The sequence below is a fragment of the Mytilus californianus genome, unplaced genomic scaffold (assembly GCF_021869535.1).
Source record: "Mytilus californianus isolate M0D057914Y unplaced genomic scaffold, xbMytCali1.0.p SCAF_9, whole genome shotgun sequence".
Taxonomy (NCBI): domain Eukaryota; kingdom Metazoa; phylum Mollusca; class Bivalvia; order Mytilida; family Mytilidae; genus Mytilus; species Mytilus californianus.
This window is the reverse complement of record NW_026262745.1, coordinates 99,288,636-99,310,322: the sequence shown is the minus strand read 5'-3', so window position 1 is coordinate 99,310,322 and position 21,687 is coordinate 99,288,636. Positions and strand designations below refer to the sequence as shown.

General features: G+C 33.8%; 1 protein-coding gene across 7 annotated transcripts in view; it reads left to right on the top strand.

Annotated features, from left to right (window-relative positions):
* LOC127716649 (pericentriolar material 1 protein-like) overlaps positions 1-21,687 on the top strand; it is a 66,269-nt gene that overhangs the window by 32,791 nt on the left and 11,791 nt on the right. For 6 of the 7 annotated variants that reach the window (XM_052222896.1, XM_052222895.1, XM_052222894.1 and 3 more), the window contains 10 exons: positions 151-306; positions 741-805; positions 1,657-1,795; positions 3,759-4,278; positions 4,892-4,953; positions 7,496-7,676; positions 10,019-10,253; positions 14,712-14,813; positions 15,755-15,946; positions 16,985-17,158. In XM_052222896.1, the coding sequence (XP_052078856.1) occupies positions 151-306; positions 741-805; positions 1,657-1,795; positions 3,759-4,278; positions 4,892-4,953; positions 7,496-7,676; positions 10,019-10,253; positions 14,712-14,813; positions 15,755-15,946; positions 16,985-17,158 (1,826 nt within the window). The remainder of the gene's footprint in view (positions 1-150; positions 307-740; positions 806-1,656; positions 1,796-3,758; positions 4,279-4,891; positions 4,954-7,495; positions 7,677-10,018; positions 10,254-14,711; positions 14,814-15,754; positions 15,947-16,984; positions 17,159-21,687) is intronic. The other variant, XM_052222893.1, reaches the window with a different exon arrangement.

The window sequence follows — 21,687 nt, the reverse complement described above, 5'->3', positions numbered from 1 at the left end:
TGATGGTATTGTATATTCGTAGGGTATCCCAATGATGGTATTTTTTATTCGTAGGGTATCCCAGTGATGGCATTGTTTATTGGTAGGATATCCCAGTGATGGTATTGTATATTTGTAGGATATCCCAGTGATGGTATTGTATATTTGTAGGATATCCCAGTGATGGTATTGTACAGGTTGAGGAAGAAGAAGAGGAATTCGACAATGAAACTTACACAATAGAAAATGATGTACGTCAGCGAAGAATGGCCAGAGCAGGGAAAACCAAGCAGAGGACTTATCCTCGGTCTCGTAATGAACCTAAAGGTGGGTGCTCAACTGGCATAGGGTTTAAAATGGGCAGGTTAAGGATCTGTTAATGCTGTAAGAGCTGTACTACAGAAGGATGGATTTTGTTACTTCAATATTTCCATGGTTTTGAGGAAACACAGAGGGGACAAAACTAACTAGTCCATGCAGCTACTCCAGGGAATAGACATGCCCTTCCTATTTTATCATCACAAGATTTTAGCGTTTAATACATTTGAAAAAAGAATTCCAAGGTTTTGTTATTAAAGTTTTTTTTTTTACCAAATCTAAGGTTTAAGTTATGTTGGCAGAAATGGACTGCCAATGCAGAATAGGTATCAATTTTTATCTGCTTTCAGTTTGCTTTAAAATTTTCTATGTTAAATTGTACTCGGATGCAACTTGTCATTAAAGATTTTTATTGGCTTCAAAATGAGTTGTGCATATTTTAGGTGGGGCTCGACCAAAGCAAAGAAGTTTTGCAAAGAAACAAAAGAAAAGTAGACAAAGACAAGAGGTTTGTATGGTCAGTTTGAAAATGTGTTTTGAGACTTGTTTTTAACACAAAATGATCCAAGCTATTTAACAGAACAAAAAAAGTAGTTCTACAGTCAATGCCTGTCATTTTTGTAAACTTCGGTTGACAGTTATCAAATAGAACTCACCTGTTGTCAGATAACGTATTTGTTTATCTGTATGACCTTAAAGTAATTCATTCAAAATAATAGAAAAGAAAGGATATCGTGGATAAGTTCATAACACATAATCGCTACACACACTTGAGAAAAAAAAGCAAAGGAACAGTGCTTTTATTGTCGTTCTTCTTAAGGTTTATTATCAACATAATATTACATAAACATTTAGGATATTGGAAAGGGCTGATGATGAGTATTGAGAATGGAGAATAAACATCATAATTATTAGACATCACAGGAACCACTATTGATTGATTTAATGTACTGATACACATACACTAATACATCTTTGTTTATTTCTACAAAAATGATACAAATTGACATATTTTACCTTGGAGATTGAATACATATTTTTTGTAGATTTATTTGTGGGTAAAAGCATTGTCATAAACACATAACTTGTGTGAAGCCTTTCAACACATGTGCTGCCATAAATGCTTTTGAACGCCAAAAAAATCTACAAAAAATATCTTTATTCAATTCATAAATGAAAATGTTCCTCTGGGTTGCGGGATTTTCTCGCTGTGTAGAAGACCAGTTGGTGGCCTTGGGCTGTTTTCTGCTCTTTGGTCTGGTTGTTGTCTCTTTGACACATTCCCCATTTCCATTCTCTATCTTGTATTTGATTTATGATTCAGATATTTTAAAAAGATATATTTCAATTTTTTTTCAGAATTTCAGGTCAGCAGAAGATATTATTCAGGATGATGAGCCTGCATCCTTACAACAGCAAATCGACAGACTTACAAACTTGTGTCAGTCTTTGTTACAGAGGGACACACCTGGTCCTCTCATGCAACCGTCTCCTACCGGTAAGTTACAGAACTTCTAACTAAAGTACAATTTATCTTTGAAAGGTATTCATAATCACTTAACCCTTTCACCGATAGCTGCCCAGACAGAAGCTACTCTGAGACGATGACTTCCCTGGCTACTATTACTCAAGTGGGAGATCTTCATAATAAATGTCAATAAAAACTTGTCTGTAGTTATTTGTGTCTTTATTTCATTCACTAACACCATGTTCACAGTTTTGTTCATGTTTTGATAATTTTTTCTTCATAAAATATTCAAATTTTCAAATTTTCGGCATTATCTAGGTGAATTCTCAAAATTCTGCTCTTTGACCCAAAATCGTAATTTTTTTAACCCAAAACGGCAAAATTTTGAAAAATTTAATGAGGCTGTACAAATTCCTTACACTGAAAGATGTCCATTCCAAGTGTTTTGTACATAAAACGACATTTTATGTCAAAAAAGTATACTAGTTTGGCTTCAATTCTTCCATATTCTTTCAAAAAAAATGTTCCCTCATTTCAAATTTTCGTAAATTCCGTAAATTTCCTCTGATTTTGACACGGTTTTCAACAAACGAAAGCGCCATGTTTGCACTTTCATCCGGGTATTCAACAAAGAAAGATAACTCGTGTTTGCACTGTTTTGAGCGGGAAATATAAAAGCGGTATTCCGTTCCCAGTAAAACGAGACTCATCGTCAGCTGTCTGAAGCGTGAATCCCAGTAAACCGGGACTCATCGGCGAAAGGGTTAATACAGAAATGTGTGATAATGTCTTTATTACGGAAAACCATCTAGTATAAAATATGAAGATGTAGTATGATGGCCATTGAGACATCTTACCATTAAAAGCCATCAGGACAAAAGTGAATAAAAGATTTGAAGTATATGTCACCAAGACAGCAACCCAAAACTAAATCAATTACGAGACACCAATACAAATTTTTAAATAATACTTCTATTGGTTCTAGGTCCAGACCTATAACATCTGAGGATTAATTTGGTTAAAATTTTCAGCCTACGGGTACCATCTGAACCCAGACTTTGATCTTGTATTTAGCCACACTTGTTATTTTTCAGCTTATGGGTACCAATTGGGGATGTCAATGAATACTCAAGTACTCTGGTATCGCTTGGTAATACCGAGTATCAAATACCAAAATAATACTCGACTAATCGGTTTCCGTTAAAATGTTGTTGCCTTCTTAAAGAAAAAATATTTTAATTAAGAGCGGCTCTCGGGGAATTAAATATTAATCAAAATTAAAATATGCTTCAAATGTTTTCGTTTAATTGTCATTTAATATTCCCTCGAACAGATGTAGCCTATGAACAAGAGCACATTTCTAAGGCTTACACTTTTAGCAAATCTGTGTTAGTCATTCTGTCACCTCTCTACTGTCAGAACAAATATTTTCATCAGCATGACTGTTAGTTACATAAAGTGGAGAAATCGACTCGTCCAAGAAAAATTTGAAAAGATAATACTTCTTAATAAGAACAAATTTGTTGCACCCTGTATCGACCCTCAGAGAATGGTTAAAGACTTCAGTAAGTTCTAATCATCACCCCTTTGTTGATCATTAAATGTGTTTTTTTACAATTCACAAATACTATTGTTTGAGTAAACATTTTTCTATAGATGTTTATAAATTAATTGATTAGATTATTGCCAGTTTACATAACTAGCGGATGTAGTAAATGAGCTATTAATTATGGTATAAAATTCCTGGGACTATTATCTAGTCCTAAGTAAATAATGTTGAGGGTTTTATGTCCATAAGACAACGACCCACAATACGTAATATGGGTATAATTTTGTGTTTCCATTTTGTAAATGTTTTTCCGTGCGAGTACTCAAGTATCGCTCGGTAAATCTAACGAGTACTCAATTAGTAAATCTTCACCGAGTTGACATCCCTAGTACCAATAAAACCGACAATTGATTTTGTACTGAGTCACACTTGTTATATTTTCAGGCTATGGGTACCAGCAGAACCCTGACATACAACAACAATTCCAACAACAGCAAAGTTTGATGATGAATCAGTGTCTTCAACAAATGTGTATGCAACAGATGGAATTACAGAACCTTCAACGGCAACTCAACATGTTCACCGATCCCTACGGTGGCGACATGCGACTACGGTCTTTACAGTCACTTCCTACAGACAGTCGCAACATGTCCCCTAATCTTGAATCTCGACAGCAACCTTTTAGTGTTCAAGTTCCTCAGTTCCCTAGTAGTTACTATGGCAATAGGCGAAGTAATGATAGCTCGCCACAAATGAACAATGAAGGCTTGTTAATGAATCGGTCATCGTATGGTCAGGGTAGTGGGAAGAAAGCATCTAGTGGTAGGAGTAAGAACAATTATGAACAATATTATTCTTCTGAGAAAAAGGAAAAGTCACCGAAAAACGTACAAGAAAGAAGTCAAGAATTCCAAGATACCCCCATGCCATTGTTAAATTTTGATGAACAGAAGAATAGACGAAAGTAAGTGTTGCTATTTTATAATAGTAGGAGAAATCTCAAAATCAGAAAATGTTGGTGAATTACGCTTTGTACTGACTATAAATTTCATTCATGAATGGCTTGTGTTTTATAGAAGGAACTGACAAACCAGACATTGGATCCCCACATGAACTGCTGGCTTAGGAGATAATAATTACAACATTACTTGCAAACTATATATGTAATCAGGTGCTGTTCACTTTTTGTGAATATATATTTATAGATTATCGGTCGTCATCTCAACGCGATTGATTTTCTCGCTTGATCCGGTACGGCAAAAGCGAGAAAAGCAATCGAGTTGAGATGACCAATGATAATCTGTTTATCAATATTTTACCTATGACGACGTTGATAATTTCATTGACAACAGCACTTGCACCCTTAGTTTCTAGCGATAATTTTTCATATCACTCTACTGTGCTGAGAAAGGAAATTATTAGTCAGTAAGATCAAAGGAAAATTTAGTAAAATAGCGATAAATCATGTTTATAATGTTTTAGTATTCATAAGTATTCATTCATAAGACATTATGAGGAATATAACTAAGGCACACATATATGATACTTATTGGAAGTTGATTTTATTTTATTTGCAGGTTAAATGCAGCAAAAGATTGGTCAACAACATCATTAGCATCTGATAGTAAACATGGATCAGGTAAGTTTAATTTAATTCAGACATTGGTCAGATCAGTTAAATTTAATATAAAGGTTATGGGTCAGGTCAGTTAATTTTGATTCAATCATGGATCAGTCAGTTAAGTTTTGATTCAGTCATGGATCAGGTCAGTTAATTTTGATTCAGTCATGGATCAGGTGAGTTAATTTTGATTCAGTCATTGATCAGGTCAGTTAATTTTGATTCAGTCATGGATCAGGTCAGTTAATTTTGATTCAGTAATGGATCAGGTCAGTTAATTTTGATTCAGTCATTGATCAGGTCAGTTAATTTAGATTCAGTCATGGATCAGGTGAGTTAATTTTGATTCAGTCATGGATCAGGTGAGTTAATTTTGATTCAGTCATGGATCAGGTGAGTTAATTTTGATTCAATCATGAATCAGGTCACATATATATATTATTCATATGCATGGTTTGATCAGTTATATTTGATTTTTATGCCCCACCTACGATATTAGCGGGGCATTATGTTTTTCGGTCTGTGCATCCGTTCGTTTGTTCGTCCGTCCGTTCGTCAGTCTGTCCCGCTTCAGGTTAAAGTTTTTGGTCAAGGTAGTTTTTGATGAAGTTGAAGTCCAATCAACTTGAAACTTAGTACACATGTTCCCCATGATATGATCTTTCTAATTTTATTGCCAAATTAGAGTTTTGACCCCAATTTCACGGTCCACTGAACACAGAAATTGATAAGTGTGAGTAGGGCATTCGTGTACTAAGGACACATTCTTGTTTATGATGATTTTTATTCAATCATGGATCAGGTAACTTGTAATTGTTTCATTCTCAATTCTGTCACGGTAGTCTAAGCTTTACAGTATTCAGCGGTGGATGCAATACTATCAAATGGGATTATTCCCAAAATAGCCTGTCTTTTTTTTTAAACAATAAATTATTGGTCAGAAAAAACCTTTCCTCTATCCATGTTTAAAAATATCGTGCAACTGTCCAGATGAAGAACAACAATAAAAGTGCCATTATTTTCTTATTATGCCAATATGCATTAAGTCTAATTCCAATCGGCATGTATCATGACAACCAAAAAATTTGTAAGTTTACTTATTTTTACCACATCACAAATATGAGACGAAAATTTATGCAAGGGTTGATTAATTTTTTATCCAGACAAGAATTTTTTTTATTTGGAGTAAAAGGTACTGTGGATTCATTTATTTTTTTGTGGGTGCTAATTTTTGTGGATATTTAATTTCTTTGTTTTGCCGAAGTCTGCATACAACCTCATAGAAAATGTGTCATTCGTTGAAGGTTTAAATTCGTGGTTTACCTGTACCCACGAAGTTCACTAAAATTGGTATCCAGCGAATAATAATGAATCCACAGTAATAAAGGTTAGTTTTGCAGAGATAACTGATTCTTAAACTCTGACAGCCATTCAATCACAAACAAGGGTCCGGAAACGGTCATATTTGCCAGTCATGTCCTAAGATGAAACTATTTGTCCTAAACGAGTAATTGGGATTTAGGACAAATTTTATTTTTTTACAGAAGTAATTTCGGTCATTTCATTGACTCAATGTTTGAAATCAGATTTCTTAATTGCCATTTTGCACTTGCGATCACTTGTTTTTGTTTATAATCCCTTTCCTGTAATAAAACTGCCACTACAGTAGTTTGATAATCCTGAGGGCCCTCCTAATATCTATATCAATGCCTCTGGGAAACATTTGCTAATGATCGCTAATCACTTTTTACCTGTGGTTTTAATTCACACCTGACAGTGATCACAAGCTCAGAATAATATCTTTAAAACATTAAAGTTCCCTGACAAGTGTATTCATTATTTATTTACTTTTCATCAAAGGCAGTCATTAATTCTGATTTAAAAATTAAATCTAAATTAACGTAGAAAAAAGTATTATTTCATGAGTAACACATGTGCTTTATTTACTATGTAATACGCATGCGTGAAATTGTCTTCAGCAAATTTATTATTTAATCGTAAAATGCAAATTGATTTCATGCTAAATTAAACGAGTGCAACTATTATCTGTTATATTAAATCACTTTTAAAGGTAATAAAATAAAAAAGCCATAAAAAGCCGGTGATTTCCTGTTAGTTTGATAAACAAAACAAATCCCGGAATTATTCGTACTTTAAAAATATCGCAAACTTCCGGTTTTAACTTTTGTCAAATCGAAAGAAACGTAAGCAATGTCTTGAGAAATTAACCATTTTGAGTCATTAAAATCATTTCAATTTTAGACTGTTGCCTTCCCTAAACTGTCCTTCATGGTAATGGTAAGATATTTACTTAGTTAATGCGATGAAACAGCAATACAAGTTCGTTATGTTCGTTGATGCTATGAATATAGTCAAGTTGATATCGACAATTTGAAAAGGGGCACCAACTTTTCAAACATCTCAAAATGACCGAAATTGTCTGGAAAATTTTTCGGATCCTTGATCACAAATTTAACATTCATGATAAATAGTATGTAATCTCATGTGCATGCATATCAATCATTTCTTATGATTAAAACAGACATGTTTATTTTTCTAGAGAGACCAGATAGAGAAGAAGATGCCAGAAGACAAGGGTTGTCGTTGAGAGCTCGTCAGCTGTTAGAAGATATGTATAGACCAGGCCTTAGTGCTGGAATTAGTGGAGCAGGTTTCAGGGAAAATATCAGCATTGCTAGTACTATGTCACAAGCCCAGGAGAGTCCTGGTAAAGATACAAGGTAAGAACTAAGTGCAGGTATAAGTGGGACATACCTCAGAGAAAATAGGAAATTGGTATTTTGTTTAACACTTACAACTTTACCATGTATGCCCTGAAAATATACAAAAATTATCCAGCATACTACCTTTGCTCCATTTGATGTTTTAGTAATTACCTTAGCTGTGGTCACGGTTGATCAGAATGATAAAAAATTGGAATTATGTAGTAAAGCATTATCTGTACCTAAATTTGAACCCCACTTGCAGTTGGTGGTTTGCTGCAATCGCCTTGCCTGTCTATTACTCTATCTGAAACTTTCTTAACATATGACCTCTGTATTAAGGAATGATTCAATAAGTCTTGAACTTTATAATGTTGAGTTGTACTTTGTTAAATGATTTTTAGATCACTTCAGACACTTCTTGAACTTTATAATGCTGAGTTGTACTGTGTTAAATGATTTTTAGATCACGTCAGACACTTCTTGTTTGATGATTTTTTATTATACCTGCTGAGCTTTTCTGAGTAAAAAGTGCTTGAAATCAAGTTCAAGTTTGGTGGTTTTGACATTTCGCCTACGGGTTTACTTTGCACAACATCGCAAGCTTTTGTTAGCTCACCTGGCCCGAAGGGCCAAGTGAGCTTTTCTCATCACTTGGCGTCCGTCGTCCGGCGTCGTCCGTCGTCGGCGTTAACTTTTTACATTTTGAACTTCTTCTAGAGAACCACTGAATGGAATGAAACCAAACATGGCATGAATGTTCCTTATGAGGTGCCCACCAAGTGTTGTTACTTTGTAGCCGATCCATCATCCAAGATGGCCGCCAGCGGGGGACTTAGTTTAACATAGGACCCTATGGGAAATGCTTACAAATGACTTCTTTTAGAGAACCACTGAATGGAATAAAACCAAACATGGCATGAATGTTCCTTATGAGGTGCTGACCATGTGTTGTTACTTTGTAGCCGATCCATCATCCAAGATGGCCGCCATCGGGGAACTTAGTTTAACATAGGACCCTATGGAAAATACATACAAATGTCTTCTTTTAGAGAACCACTGAATGGAATGAAACCAAACATGGCATGAATGTTCCTTATGAGGTGCTGACCAAGTGTTGTTACTTTGTAGCCGATCCATCATCCAAGATGGCCGCCAGCGGGGGACTTAGTTTAACATAGGACCCTATGGGAAATACATAAAAATGTCTTCTTTTAGAGAACCACTGAATGGAATGGAACCAAACATGGCATGAATGTTCCTTATGAGATGCTGACCAAGTGTTGTTACTTTGCAGTCGGTCTATCATCCAAGATGGCCGCCAGAGGGGGACTTAGTTTAACATAGGACCCTATGGGAAATACATACAAATGTCTTCTTTTAGAGAACCACTGAATGGAATGAAACCAAACATGGCATGAATGTTCCTTATGAGGTTCTGACCAAGTGTTGTTACTTTGTAGCCGATCCATCATCCAAGATGGCTGCCAGCGGGGGACTTAGTTTAACATAGGACCCATGGGAAATACATACAGATGTCTTCTTTTAGAGAACCACTGAATGGAATGAAACCAAACATGGCATGAATGTTCCTTATGAGGTGCTGATCAAGTGTTGTTACTTTGCAGTTGGTCCATCATCCAAGATGGCCGACAGCAGGGGACTTAGTTTAACAAAGGACCTATGGGAAATACATACAAATGTCTTCTTTTAGAGAACCACTGAATGGAATGAAACCAAACATGGCATGAATCTTCCTTATGAGATGTTGACCAAGTGTTGTTACTTTGCAGCCGATCCATCATCCAAGATGGCCGACAGCGGGGGACTTAGTTTAACATAGGACCCTACGGGAAATACATACAATTGTCTTCTTTTAGAGAACCACTGAATGGAATTGAACCAAACATAGCATGAATGTTCCTTATGAGTTGCTGACCAAGTGTTGTTACTTTGCATTTGATCCATCATCCAAGATGGCCGCTAGGGGGGGGGGGGGGGGGCTTAGTTTAACATAGGACCCTATGGGAAATACATACAAATGTCTTATTTTAGAGTACAACTGAATGGAATGAAACCAAACATGGCATGAATGTTCCTTATGAAGTGCTGACCAAGTGTTGCTACTTTGTTGCCGATTTACTGTTCAAGATGGCCACCAGGATATTTGATTAAATAACGGGACCAATATTAATCAAAATTTGGCTTCAATCATTATTTGGGTATCTGTTATGATTTTTATCTATCTTTACATGATTTCTAAAACCAAAGTAGAGTCAGGTGAGCGACACAGGCTCTTGAGAGCCTCTAGTTTATTTTATTCCTTATAAATAAATACCCTCTAATCTTCTTTATTACAGAGAATCAGACGATGGAGTAGACTTGTCCTTGTTTGAAGCACTGAGAGAGGGTATATATGCTGAAGTTGCTACTTTAATATCACAGAACGAAAACCGACCACATTTCTTGATAGAGTTGTTTCGAGAATTACAGAAATTAAACACAGATTACCTACGACAAAGAGCTTTGTATGCCATCAGAGATGTGGGGTCAAAGTTCCTCACAGAACAAAATAATGATACATCTGTTTCTGCTGTAAGTTGATTAAGAGTATTTTTTAAAGAAGTATTTTTCCTTCAATGAATAGGAACATTTAGAATAGAGTTGTATGAATGAGAGAAAATACATTAACATTTAATCATGAAAGTGTAGATTGAGACTGTCAATTTTATACCTTTTTTTCATGAAAATATGATCAGTTTCTTTGGACTATAATGTACAAATTTGACCTATACTGTATGCTTGCTAATGTTGAAGGCCGTACGGTGACCTATAGTTGCTAACTTCAATATTATTTAGACTCTGGTGGATAGTTGTCTCATTGGCAATCATACTAGGTTTATAATTTTGAACGTCAGACGCATGAAACATGTTTTGTCTACATAAGACTCATCAGTGATACTCAAATCAAAAAAAGTTAAAGGCCAAATTAGGTACAAAATTGAAGAGCATTATGGCCCAAAAAATTGCCGAAAAGTTTTGCCAAATACACTTAAGTTAAACCATGGTGTTGAAAATCCTTAATTTTTCACACTGCTAGTAAGCATTGATAATATTAAAAGTATTGGCCACAGAACATGCAGAACTAACAACAAAACTTCACTGTATTGGTTTTTTTTTCACACTTGAATTAATATGCTGTTAGATTTAATTTTTCATGTAATTAACTTGTACAACTTAAATACAGCCAGCTCCAGATTTATTTTTACATGTAATTTACTTGTACAACTTAATTACAGCCAGCTCCAGATTTATTTTTACATGTAATTTACTTGTACAACTTAATTACAGCCAGCTCCAGATTTATTTTTACATGTAATTTACTTGTACAACTTAAATACAGCCAGCTCCAGATTTTTTTTATACGACCGCAAAAAAATTTTGTGGTCGTATATTGGTATGACGTTGGCGTCGTCGTCGTCGTCGTCGTCGTCATCGTCGTCGTCCGGCGTCGTCGTCGTCCGAATACACAATGGTTTTCGCACTCTAACTTTAGTATAAGTGAATGGATCTCTATGAAATTTTACCATAAGGTTCAATACCACAATAGGAAGGTGGGGATTGATTGTGGGGGTTATGGTACCAACAGTTAAATAATTAGGGGCCAAAAAGGGGCCGAAAATAAGCATTTTTGTAACTTCCAGACATAACTTGTGTGTTATTATATGGATCTCTTTGACATTGTACTACAAGATTCCATATCACAAAGGGTCGATGATGGGATTGATTTTGGGGTTAATTTCCTCGAAATTTTAGGAATAAGGGGCCAAAAGGGGGCAAAAAACAAGCATTTTTCTAGTTTCATGACAATAACTTGTGTGTAAGTGTATGGATCTTTCTGAAATTTTACTACAAGGTTCCATTTTGCAAAGGGAAAGCTGGAATTGAGTTTTGTGGTAATTGCCCAAAACGTTTAGTAATAAGGGGCCTAAAAAGGGGTGAAAAATAAGCATTTTTTAGTTTCTAGACAATAACTTGTGTTCAAGTGTATGGATCTCTCTAAAATTGTATTACAAGGTACCATACCACAAAGGCAAGGCTGTTATTGAGCTTGGTTTGGGGGGGAAGGGGGGGTGATGAATCATAGGGGGGGGGTAAAAAAAGGGGTAATTATTTTTTTTCGTTTAAGGAATAAAAAACTAGGGTTTCCATTTTAATAGACAAATAATTGAGTAAAGAACATTATTTAACAGCAGTGTAAGGTTGGTAATTCAAACTCATTTAAATATCTCACCTGCACTATGTTTGAATTATGTAAATTGGAAATTTGCCAATTATTTTAGTATAATAAACTTCATTGGAAATTTGCCAATATAAAATTTTGCTGATGAAGGTTTTTTGTTTACCTTTAGTCTGACTATGATGTCATTTTCTATTTTAATAGCCTTATGATGTAGTTAAATTTTTTTTAATACTTTTATGATGTATTTTAATGCGCTTTTATGGTTGCAAATTTATTGTTTTAATATAATAAACTCCATTGGAAATTTACCAATAGTTTGTTTAATTTTAGCTATGACTATGATGTCATTTTCTATTTAATTTTAAGGTTACAAATTAATTTCAGTTTTAAATATTATTGTAAAATGTTTGCCCAAAACATTTATTAATAAGTGGCCAAAAAAGGGGGCAAAAATAAGCATTTTTTTAGTTTCCAGACATTAACTTGTGTTCAAGTGTATGGATTTCTCTGAAATTGTACCTAAAGGTACCATACCACAAAGGGAAGTGGGTCAAAAAATTTTGGGGGGGGGGGGGGGGGGGGGATTTTTTTTCCTTTTTTTTTTCTTTAAAATTTTCCATTTTAAGTTGGTTAATTCTGATCACAAAGAGAAAGTTGGAATTGAGTTTGGGGGATAATTGCTCAAATGTTTAGGAATAAGGGGCTAAAAAAGGGGTTAAAAATAAGCATTTTTTTTTAGTTTCCAACAATTAATTGTGTTTAAGTAATTGGATCTCTGTGAAATTGTACTGCAAGGTACCATACCACAAACTGAAGGCTGGGATTGAGTTTGGGGGGGCGTGATGTGTGAAAATTTTCCACTTAAAGTTGGTTAATTATTTCTGATTTAGATATAAAAGCAAATAATAATGATGTGGTTTGATTTTATCAAAAACTTAAATTGAAGTTATGTATATTGTAAATTTAGGTTACATTGGAATTTAAGAATTGGCTTTGGGGTAGGGTTATGGCTCAAACCTTTAAATAATAAGGGAAAAAAAGGTGAAAAAACAAGGGTTTCCAGGTTAATAGACAAATAAGTACAAAACATTATTTAAAAGCAGTGTAAGGTTGGTAATTCAAACTCATTTAAATATCTCACTTACACTGCTTTTAAATTATGTAAATTGGAAATTTGCCAATAACTTTATTGTTAATAAATGCATTGGAAATTTGCCAACAATTTTAGTATAATAAACTTCATTGGAAATTTGCCAATATAAAATTTTGCTGATGAAGGTTTTTTGTTTACCTTTAGCCTTGACTATGAAGTCATTTTCTATTTTTATAGCCTTATGATGTAGTTGAATTATTTAATACTTTTATGATGTGTTTAAATGGGGTTTTATGGTTGCAAATTAATTGTTTTAGTTTAATAAACTCCATTTAAAATTTGGTAATAAAAAAAAATTTTGTTTATTTTTAGCTATGATTATGATGTCATTTTCTATTTTACTTTTATGGTTGCAAAGAAATTTTTATTTTTAGATATTACTGTTAAATGATGCTGATTAAGATTTTTGCTATGTTTAGCCATGACTATGATGTCATTTTCTATTTTAATATCTGTCATGATGTATTTAAATGGGCTTTTATGGTTACAAAGGAATTTTATTTTTAGATATTACTGTAAAATGTTGCTGATTAAGGATTTTGTTTATTTTTAGCCATGACTATGATGTCATTTTCTATTTTAATACCTTTATTATGTAATTTCCATTTTTAGATATTACTGTTAAATGATGCTGATTGAGGGTTTGAATGCTGGGATTGATTTTGAGGGTAATTGCCTCCAAATTTTAGGAATTAGGCGGCAAAAAACAAGCATTTTTCTAGTTTCATGACAATAACTTGTGTGTAAGTGTATGGATATTTATGAAATTGTACTACAAGTTTCCATATCACAAAGGGAAAGCTGGAATTGAGTTTGGGGGTACTTGCCCAAAACGTTTAGGAATAAGGGGCCAAAAATAAGCATTTTTCTAGTTTCCAGACAATAACTTGTGTTCAAGTGTATGGATCTCTCTGAAATTGTACTGCAAGGTACCATACCACAAAGGGAAGGCTGGGATTGTTTTTGGGGGTAATTGTCTCAAAATGTTAGGAATTAGGGGCCATAAAGGGGCAAAAAAACAAGCATTTTTCTAGTTTCAGGACAATAACTTGTGTGTAAGTGTATGGATCTTTATGACATTGTACTGCAAGGTTCCATATCACAAAGGGAAAGCTTGGTTTGAGTTTGGGGGTAATTGCCCTAAACTTTTAGGAATTTGGGGCCAAAAAGGTGCAAAAAACCCAAGCATTTTTCTAGTTTCCAGACAATAATTTGTGTTCAAGTGTATGGATCTCTCTGAAATTGTACTGCAAGGTACCATACCACAAAGGGAAGGCTGGGATTGAGTTTGGGGGTGATGAATCATAAGGGGGTTTCAAAAAATTTGGGGGGGGGGATTTTTTTTTCCTTTTTTTTCTTTAAAATTTTCCATTTTAAATTGGTTATTTCTGATTTATATATAAAAGCAAATAATAATGATATGGTTTGAATAGGTAAATTAAAAAAATTTAAGTTCTTAGACTACTTTCATTCTGTGTGAGAAACCTATGCTGTGTCAAATATTTAATTACAATCCAAATTCAGTGCTGTATCAAGCTTGAATGTTGTGTCCATACTTGCCCCAACTGTTCAGGGTTCGACCTCTGCGGTCGTATCAAGCTGCGCCCCAGCGGAGCATTTTATTTACATTTAATTTACTTGTACAATGTAATTACAGCCAGCTCCAGCCTGGATGAACACAGATGCTGTCAATCAAGGATCTGATACAGAATCTACACCCAGTGAAAGTATCGTTACAACAGATATGGATGAAATCACAGTAAAATAAATTTTCTGTTTTTTTTTCCCCTGACTTATTAATTATATTTTGATAATCAATGAGTGGTATTCTTGTTTTCAGTTCTTTATTGGTCAAAATTTTGATAATGATGTCAGATTTTATTGCTTCCTTTGGGTTTTCTGTTGTGGCATTGCTAAAAAAGAGGACCATGCCTGATCAAGTCTGACAGAAAGAAAATTTATTATAAGGAATGATGAAAAACATGCTTTGTGTTTTCCTACATATCAATTATAAAGAATCATTTGGAGAAATAGATTCAATTGCTGTGTTTTATGTGATATGATATTTTTCAGTTCTTGATGGTTATACTGTAATATTTTATGTCTCAACATTCTCAAATGGACAAATGTCAAATCAAACTTTATACTGTAGTAGAATTTTTACATCTCCTGCACTAAGTTTTCCTACGTTTATGTCAAATATAACAAGAGTTATCTCCCATTTGGCAGAATTTTCAAAAATGCTGATCCCCCAAAGAACTTCTGTAGAATATAGAGTTTGCTTTCTTTATATTTTTAAATGTATACAGATATTCTTCTATCAACAATAATTAAGATATTCGGTTCAAAAACAATATTGCATATTTTAAAACATTGTGAACCATGCAAAGATGAGGAATTATTTGTATTTTTTATCTTCTTTTTAGCATTATTAACAATTTGAAAACAAATTAATGTTAAGAAAAAATACTAATTATACAAATCGAAAATAGCATGCAAATTAATGGGGTAAACTGGGAATTCAAAACTGCTGATCGTTGACTTGTGTTGAGAGCTTATTAGGGCTAAACCCAATAAAGGGGAATAACTCATGATCAGTTGTATTTTAAGAGAATGTTGAAGAATAAATAAATATTTGGATGTCTCAAAATAACTTTGACTTTAATGAATCATTAACATGTGACTGTATCCCTGTTACAGGATGCACCCCAGGGACGACGGACACAGTTACAGAACAACATGTTGTTACGTGGTGGATCTATAGCCAATGATGCCTTTGATTACATAGAGAATGCTGACAATGACAGCTCCCTGTCAACGCCTTCTAACAGTTACTGGGAGAATCCATTTGCACAGGATTCCCTTGGTGATACTGCCATTAACTTGAATAAAGTAAGTAAATTGAATAACAGATGGATGTTCTTATCCACTGTTACTTGAATACTGTACACAGGCTTATTTTCACGAATACTAAAGTTTGCTTTTAGCAGTTTCTATCCATCTTACTGATGATTTATTTCCACGATTTTCAAATATTGTTGCAGTATTTTATAAAAGGAAATATCAAGTTGAAAGTATTCGTAACTATTTATATTCACATAATTTTCTCCCCCCCCCCCCCCCTCGAAAGTTGTGTAAATAAATCACACTAGTAGTTGGTTTACGGTATCCATAACAAAACATGGTAAATGAGTTATGAATATAAAAAATTGTTTTAATACTAGACTTCTGAACAGAGTCAGATTTTTAATATGGTTGTGTACAAGATAACAGTTCTCAGGAAGACATGTAGCCTCACAGGTTCACATTATTTTTACCCTGAGCTGACTAGTCTCTGCTTTTTTACAGAACTAGCATATGCTTAGCAGATTGGCAAAAAATGCCAGTTTTAAAGTCTTTGGTTTCACATGACCAGGGTTGAACCTATGACCTCAAAAGTTTTAGAAAAGCATACTGCCATGTCACGAATAGGGGGTTAGTTAATTGATGGTTAAATGTTGATTGTCAAACAGTTTAAAACATCTATAAAGGTACCTCAAAATAAATACTGGAAAAATGATTTCATATTTCATATAAAATTTATCCAGAGAAAAAAATTGAAATTTAAAAAAGAGGCTAAATTTCTGTATGGGATTTTTTGGCTTGTTATTTTATATTTATCTTATAATGAACATTTTGGGATCATACAGTCTATCTTTTTCTGAATTTGTCTACAGCAATTTATTTTTTGCATTACAATTAGTTTTCAGTAAAGACTTATCTGTGTTCAGAAAAAGGAAGTATTAAAAAGTGTTCCATAATTTTTTGTAAAAATGGAGAAAAAGAACCTCCCTGCCTCATATTAAGTATCTACAGTTAGCTTGAAAGCTAAAATTTGTGTTGTATTTCTTTTATTTCAACATATTTAAATGATATATTTTCTATCAACAGGCATTACAGAAAATGAGAGAATGTGAAAAGAAAATGGCATCAGAGGAGGCCAAGGTCAAAAGTTTAGAGAATGCACGACAGAATCGTGAGCTGTCAGAACAATACAGTAGCTCTGCTGTAGACCAGGGGAGTGATAAAGAAAGTTCAGTCTCATCATTATCAGTAAGTCAACAGGTAACCAGGGTTAATATTCTAGGCATGTTGCCCTCTCACTTACTCACCAGTTTGAAGTTACCAGGCGGCACAGCTTTTTCTCTGTCACATTAATTTTCTTAACAGGTAATATACATACTGTGGATTCATTTATTTTCCTGAGGAACTAATTTTCGTGAATTAAGTAAAACATAATTTTTATACCCCATTTATTATGCCCCATTTTATGCCCCATTTATGGGCATTATGTTTTTCGGTCTGTGCGTCCGTTCGTTCGTTCGTCCGTCCGTCTGTCCCGCTTCAGGTTAAAATTTTTGGTCTTTCAGGTTAAATTTTTTGGTCAAGGCAGTTTTTGATGAAGTTGAAGTCCAATCAACTTGAAACTTAGTACACATGTTCCCTATGATATGATCTTTCTAATTTTAATGCCAAATTAGAGTTTTGACCACAATTTCACGGTCCACTGAACATAGAAAATGATAGTGCGAGTGGGGCATCTGGCAGATTCTATATAAGAAATTGAAATGTCTGTCAAAATGAATAAATAGATAAAAATAATAATTACTGTTATTTTAAAGATAATCTGTGAATGTTTTGAGGAATAATGATGTTAGAAGAAATTATAAAAATAATTTTTGGATATGATTGTTTCCGTTTAAAGTAGAAATGATTAAAACAAGTTGAAAAAATGCAAAAATTTTGACAGAATTAACTCCCATTTTTTTACACAATGTTTATGTGTTGCAATGCTTTATGTTGACACTTGTATACTGGTATTTACTAGTGTAGTCTGGTTATTCAAACATCCCTGTTCCCAAATTTGTTACTTTTTTTAGTCAAAAACATCTAGAGATATATATTTTTTTTCACTTTCAAATATCTTGCTTTATAGCTCAGTGTCTGTCAATAAATCTTATGTCAGGAACATCGCTGTTAAAACTTTCAAAATCATTGTAGGTTCCAATATATGCCAGTTAAAACTGTAAGTCATGCTGTGCGTAAGAAAAAACACATGTTGATTCTTTCATTTAACTTTATTCAAGCAATAGTTTTAACTTATATGTTTCCTACATAAGATCTGTCAAACTTGTTTTCTTATGTCTGAAACATTTGAATGTGCTCACAGTTAAAGTTCTTTGACCTGTAGTGAAATCTTGTTAGATGTTAGGCTGCAGTATTTTCCAGGAGTTTTAAAAATGACTTTCAACTAGGATTTGATTTCCAATGTCAGTCAAAAAAAACAAATATATATTTCTGTCAAAATATCTTATGTATGAAAAATCTTATGTCAGAATCAAGTCTGTCAAAATCTTATGTCAGAAACTCAATTTGTCTGTCAAATCTTATGTCAGAAATAATAAAGTCTGTCAAATCTTATGTCAGAAACAATAAAGTCTGTCAAATCTTAAGTCAGAAACAATAAAGTCTGTCAAATCTTATGTCAGAAACAATAAAGTCTGTCAAATCTTATGTCAGAAACATAATATTTAAGGCTTCGTTTATTTAAAAAGGATGATGCTCATAATTTTTTTTTTGGTCAAATTGTCTTTATCTTTATAAGAAAAGCATGTATTCAAAAACAGAAGTTCATTGCTTATGATTTTTGCCTAACGTGCTTATGGGAGTTGTTTCACTTTCTTATATGGAATCTGCCATCTGTGTACTATGGACACATTCTTGTTTTCTTGGATTTCAGGGTTTTTCAAAAGTCTACATACAAACCTATATAAAATTTTTATTTAATTTGCTGAATATTTAAATTGTTGTTTCACTGGTACCCACAAAATCCACTTAAAATTTGTATCCCACAAATACAAATGAGTCCACTGTAGTTTGAGGCATGTAACAATAAAACATTTAACTTACACTCACATACCCATTCTGATATTGTCAACTCTCCTTTTATTGTTGGGAGTCTTCCAATACTTAAAAACAAATGGAAATCTTTCTCTTTAGACTGGGTTTTCTGAATCCAATTTCCCACATATGCGGAAAGTCTTCCTTTTTCTCCCTCTTTAAATATTAGTCATTTTAAATCATTTTGGCCTGTTGATAAAAAAATGTGCATATGCAAACTTACTTGTTGCTTAAGCTATTTATTTTAAGAATTGAATTCTATTGAAAGTTAAATGTAGAAATATTTTTGAAAGTGTTATATCTACCTTCATAAATTAAGATATAATATTCTTAATAATTAGTTCCACAATAAATCTTTCTGAATCTTAGGTAAACAAAAATTTCCTAAGAGTGAGAACTCATAGTTTTGAAAGTTGACATCTATTAAGTCTTTTCACTGCACAGATATCTTCCTAAATCTTAGGTAAAAAGAATACCTCAGAGGAATGTCTCCCAGTACAGAGGTTTGACAAGTTGACACCTTTTCATTCTTTTCACTGCACAGTTTAAAAATTTATGTGATTTACACACGCTAGGCTTGCATTACCTCACTTAGAGTTGAAAGGCAGCCAGTCTGCCTTTTATATATTTTCTAGCAAATGAAGAGTTCAGAGTCAACCATCTTGTTAATATTGGACATTCTCTACCTTTTAAGGGGTTATCAGGCAACTATGCTGTTAAATTCATGAGATTCTCAACCTTGCAAAGATTTAACAGACCCCCAATGAATTTTTGATATTCTTTGCTATGTAAACAGTTCAAGTCAACCATTCCATGAAAAGTTTTCATGTTCAGTTCAAACTCTCTACAGAAATCTGGGCATTTTTCACTCTGTTTTATACCCAGGCTTCTAAGCATCATGGTTCTGTATTTTATTTCGCTTGAACATGCTGCTTTTCCAATTTCTTCTAAATTTGTTTCACATTGGGGCCATTTTCAAAAAGTCTGAATCTTTACTTTAATTCAAAGTATCACAGCCAAATATGTGCACTCTAAGGTTCTAACAACATTTTGGTTATATATATAATAAACGTCAGAAGAATGCAGAAAACTGCCATTTTAAGAGATTTTGAGTATTTATCACAAAATGTATAAGAAGGACATTGTCAGCCAGTAAAGCTATTTTAGTATATGATATACTCTCCAATACTCAATTTCCATTAGGACTTGACATGTTTTTAGATTTTGATCATGTCAGTGAAAGAATTACAGATATATAGTGATCAGTCTGTCTGTCTGTCCGTCCGTAACAAATTGTGTCCCCTCTATATCTAGAGATCCATTATAATTTCATACTTTATACTTGACATGTATATTAACTAACACCAGAGGGTGTGTCATAATGTTTGTACAACTTCCTAGGTCAAAGTCCAAGGTCAAAACTTAATAAAGTGCTTCATATCAGCTTCTCCATACACATTTTTATACGACCGCAAAAATTAAAAATTTTTTGGTCGTATATTGGTATGACGTTGGCGTCGTCGTCGTCGTCGTCGTCGTCGTCCGGCGTCGTCTGGCGTCGTCCGAAGACACATTGGTTTTCGCACTCTAACTTTAGTTTAAGTGAATGGATCTCCATGAAATTTCACCATAAGGTTCAATACCACAAAAGGAAGGTTGGGATTGATTTTGGGGGTTATGGTACCAACAGTTAAGGAATTAGGGGCCAAAAAGGGGCCAAAAATAAGCATTTTTGTAACTTTCAGACAATAACTTGTGTGTAAGTGTATGGATCTCTCTGACATTGTACCACAAGGTTCCATATCACAAAGGGAAGGCTGTAATTGATTTTGGGGGTAATTGCCTCAAAATTTACGAATTAGGGGCCAAAAAAGGGGCAAAAAACAAGCATTTTTCTAGTTTCATGACAATAACTTGTGTGTAAGTGTTTGGATATTTCTGAAATTGTACTACAAGGTTCCATATCACAAAGAGAAAGCTGGAATTGAGTTTGGGGGTAATTGCCCGAAACGTTTAGGAATTGGGGGCCAAAAATAAGCCAAAAATAAGCATTTTTCTAGTTTCCAGACAATAACTTGTGTTCAAGTGTATGGATCTCTCTGAAATTGTACTGCAAGGTACCATACCACAAAGGGAAGGCTGGGATTGAGTTTGGGGGTGATGAATCATAAGGGGGTTCAAAAAATTGGGAGGGGGGGGGGGGGGGGTTTTCTTTTTTTCCTTTTTTTTTTCTTTTAAAATTTTCCATTTTCAGTTGGTTATTTCTGATTTATATTTAAAAGCAAATAATAATGATATGGTAGGAGATACACACCAAACAGGATGTGTAAATTATTATATAATAAGTATTGTGCAATAGCAAGAAATTTTCAATTGCACAGTATTGCACAATAGCAAGAAATCTTCAATTGCACAGTATTGCGCAATAGCAAGAAATCTTCAATTTAACAGTATTGCACAATAGCAAGAAATATCCAATAGCACAATATTGCGCAATAGCAAGAAATTGTCAATTGTACAGTATTGCGCAATAGCAAGAAATATTCAATTGCACAGTATTGTGCAAAAGAAGATACTTCGTATAAATTGCTTATTTCTTGATCAATTTCAATGGGGTTTTATTCTTGAATTCTTTGGGTTCTTTAATATGCTGAATCTAACCGTGTATTAAGTTTTTGGATTTTAGGCCCCGT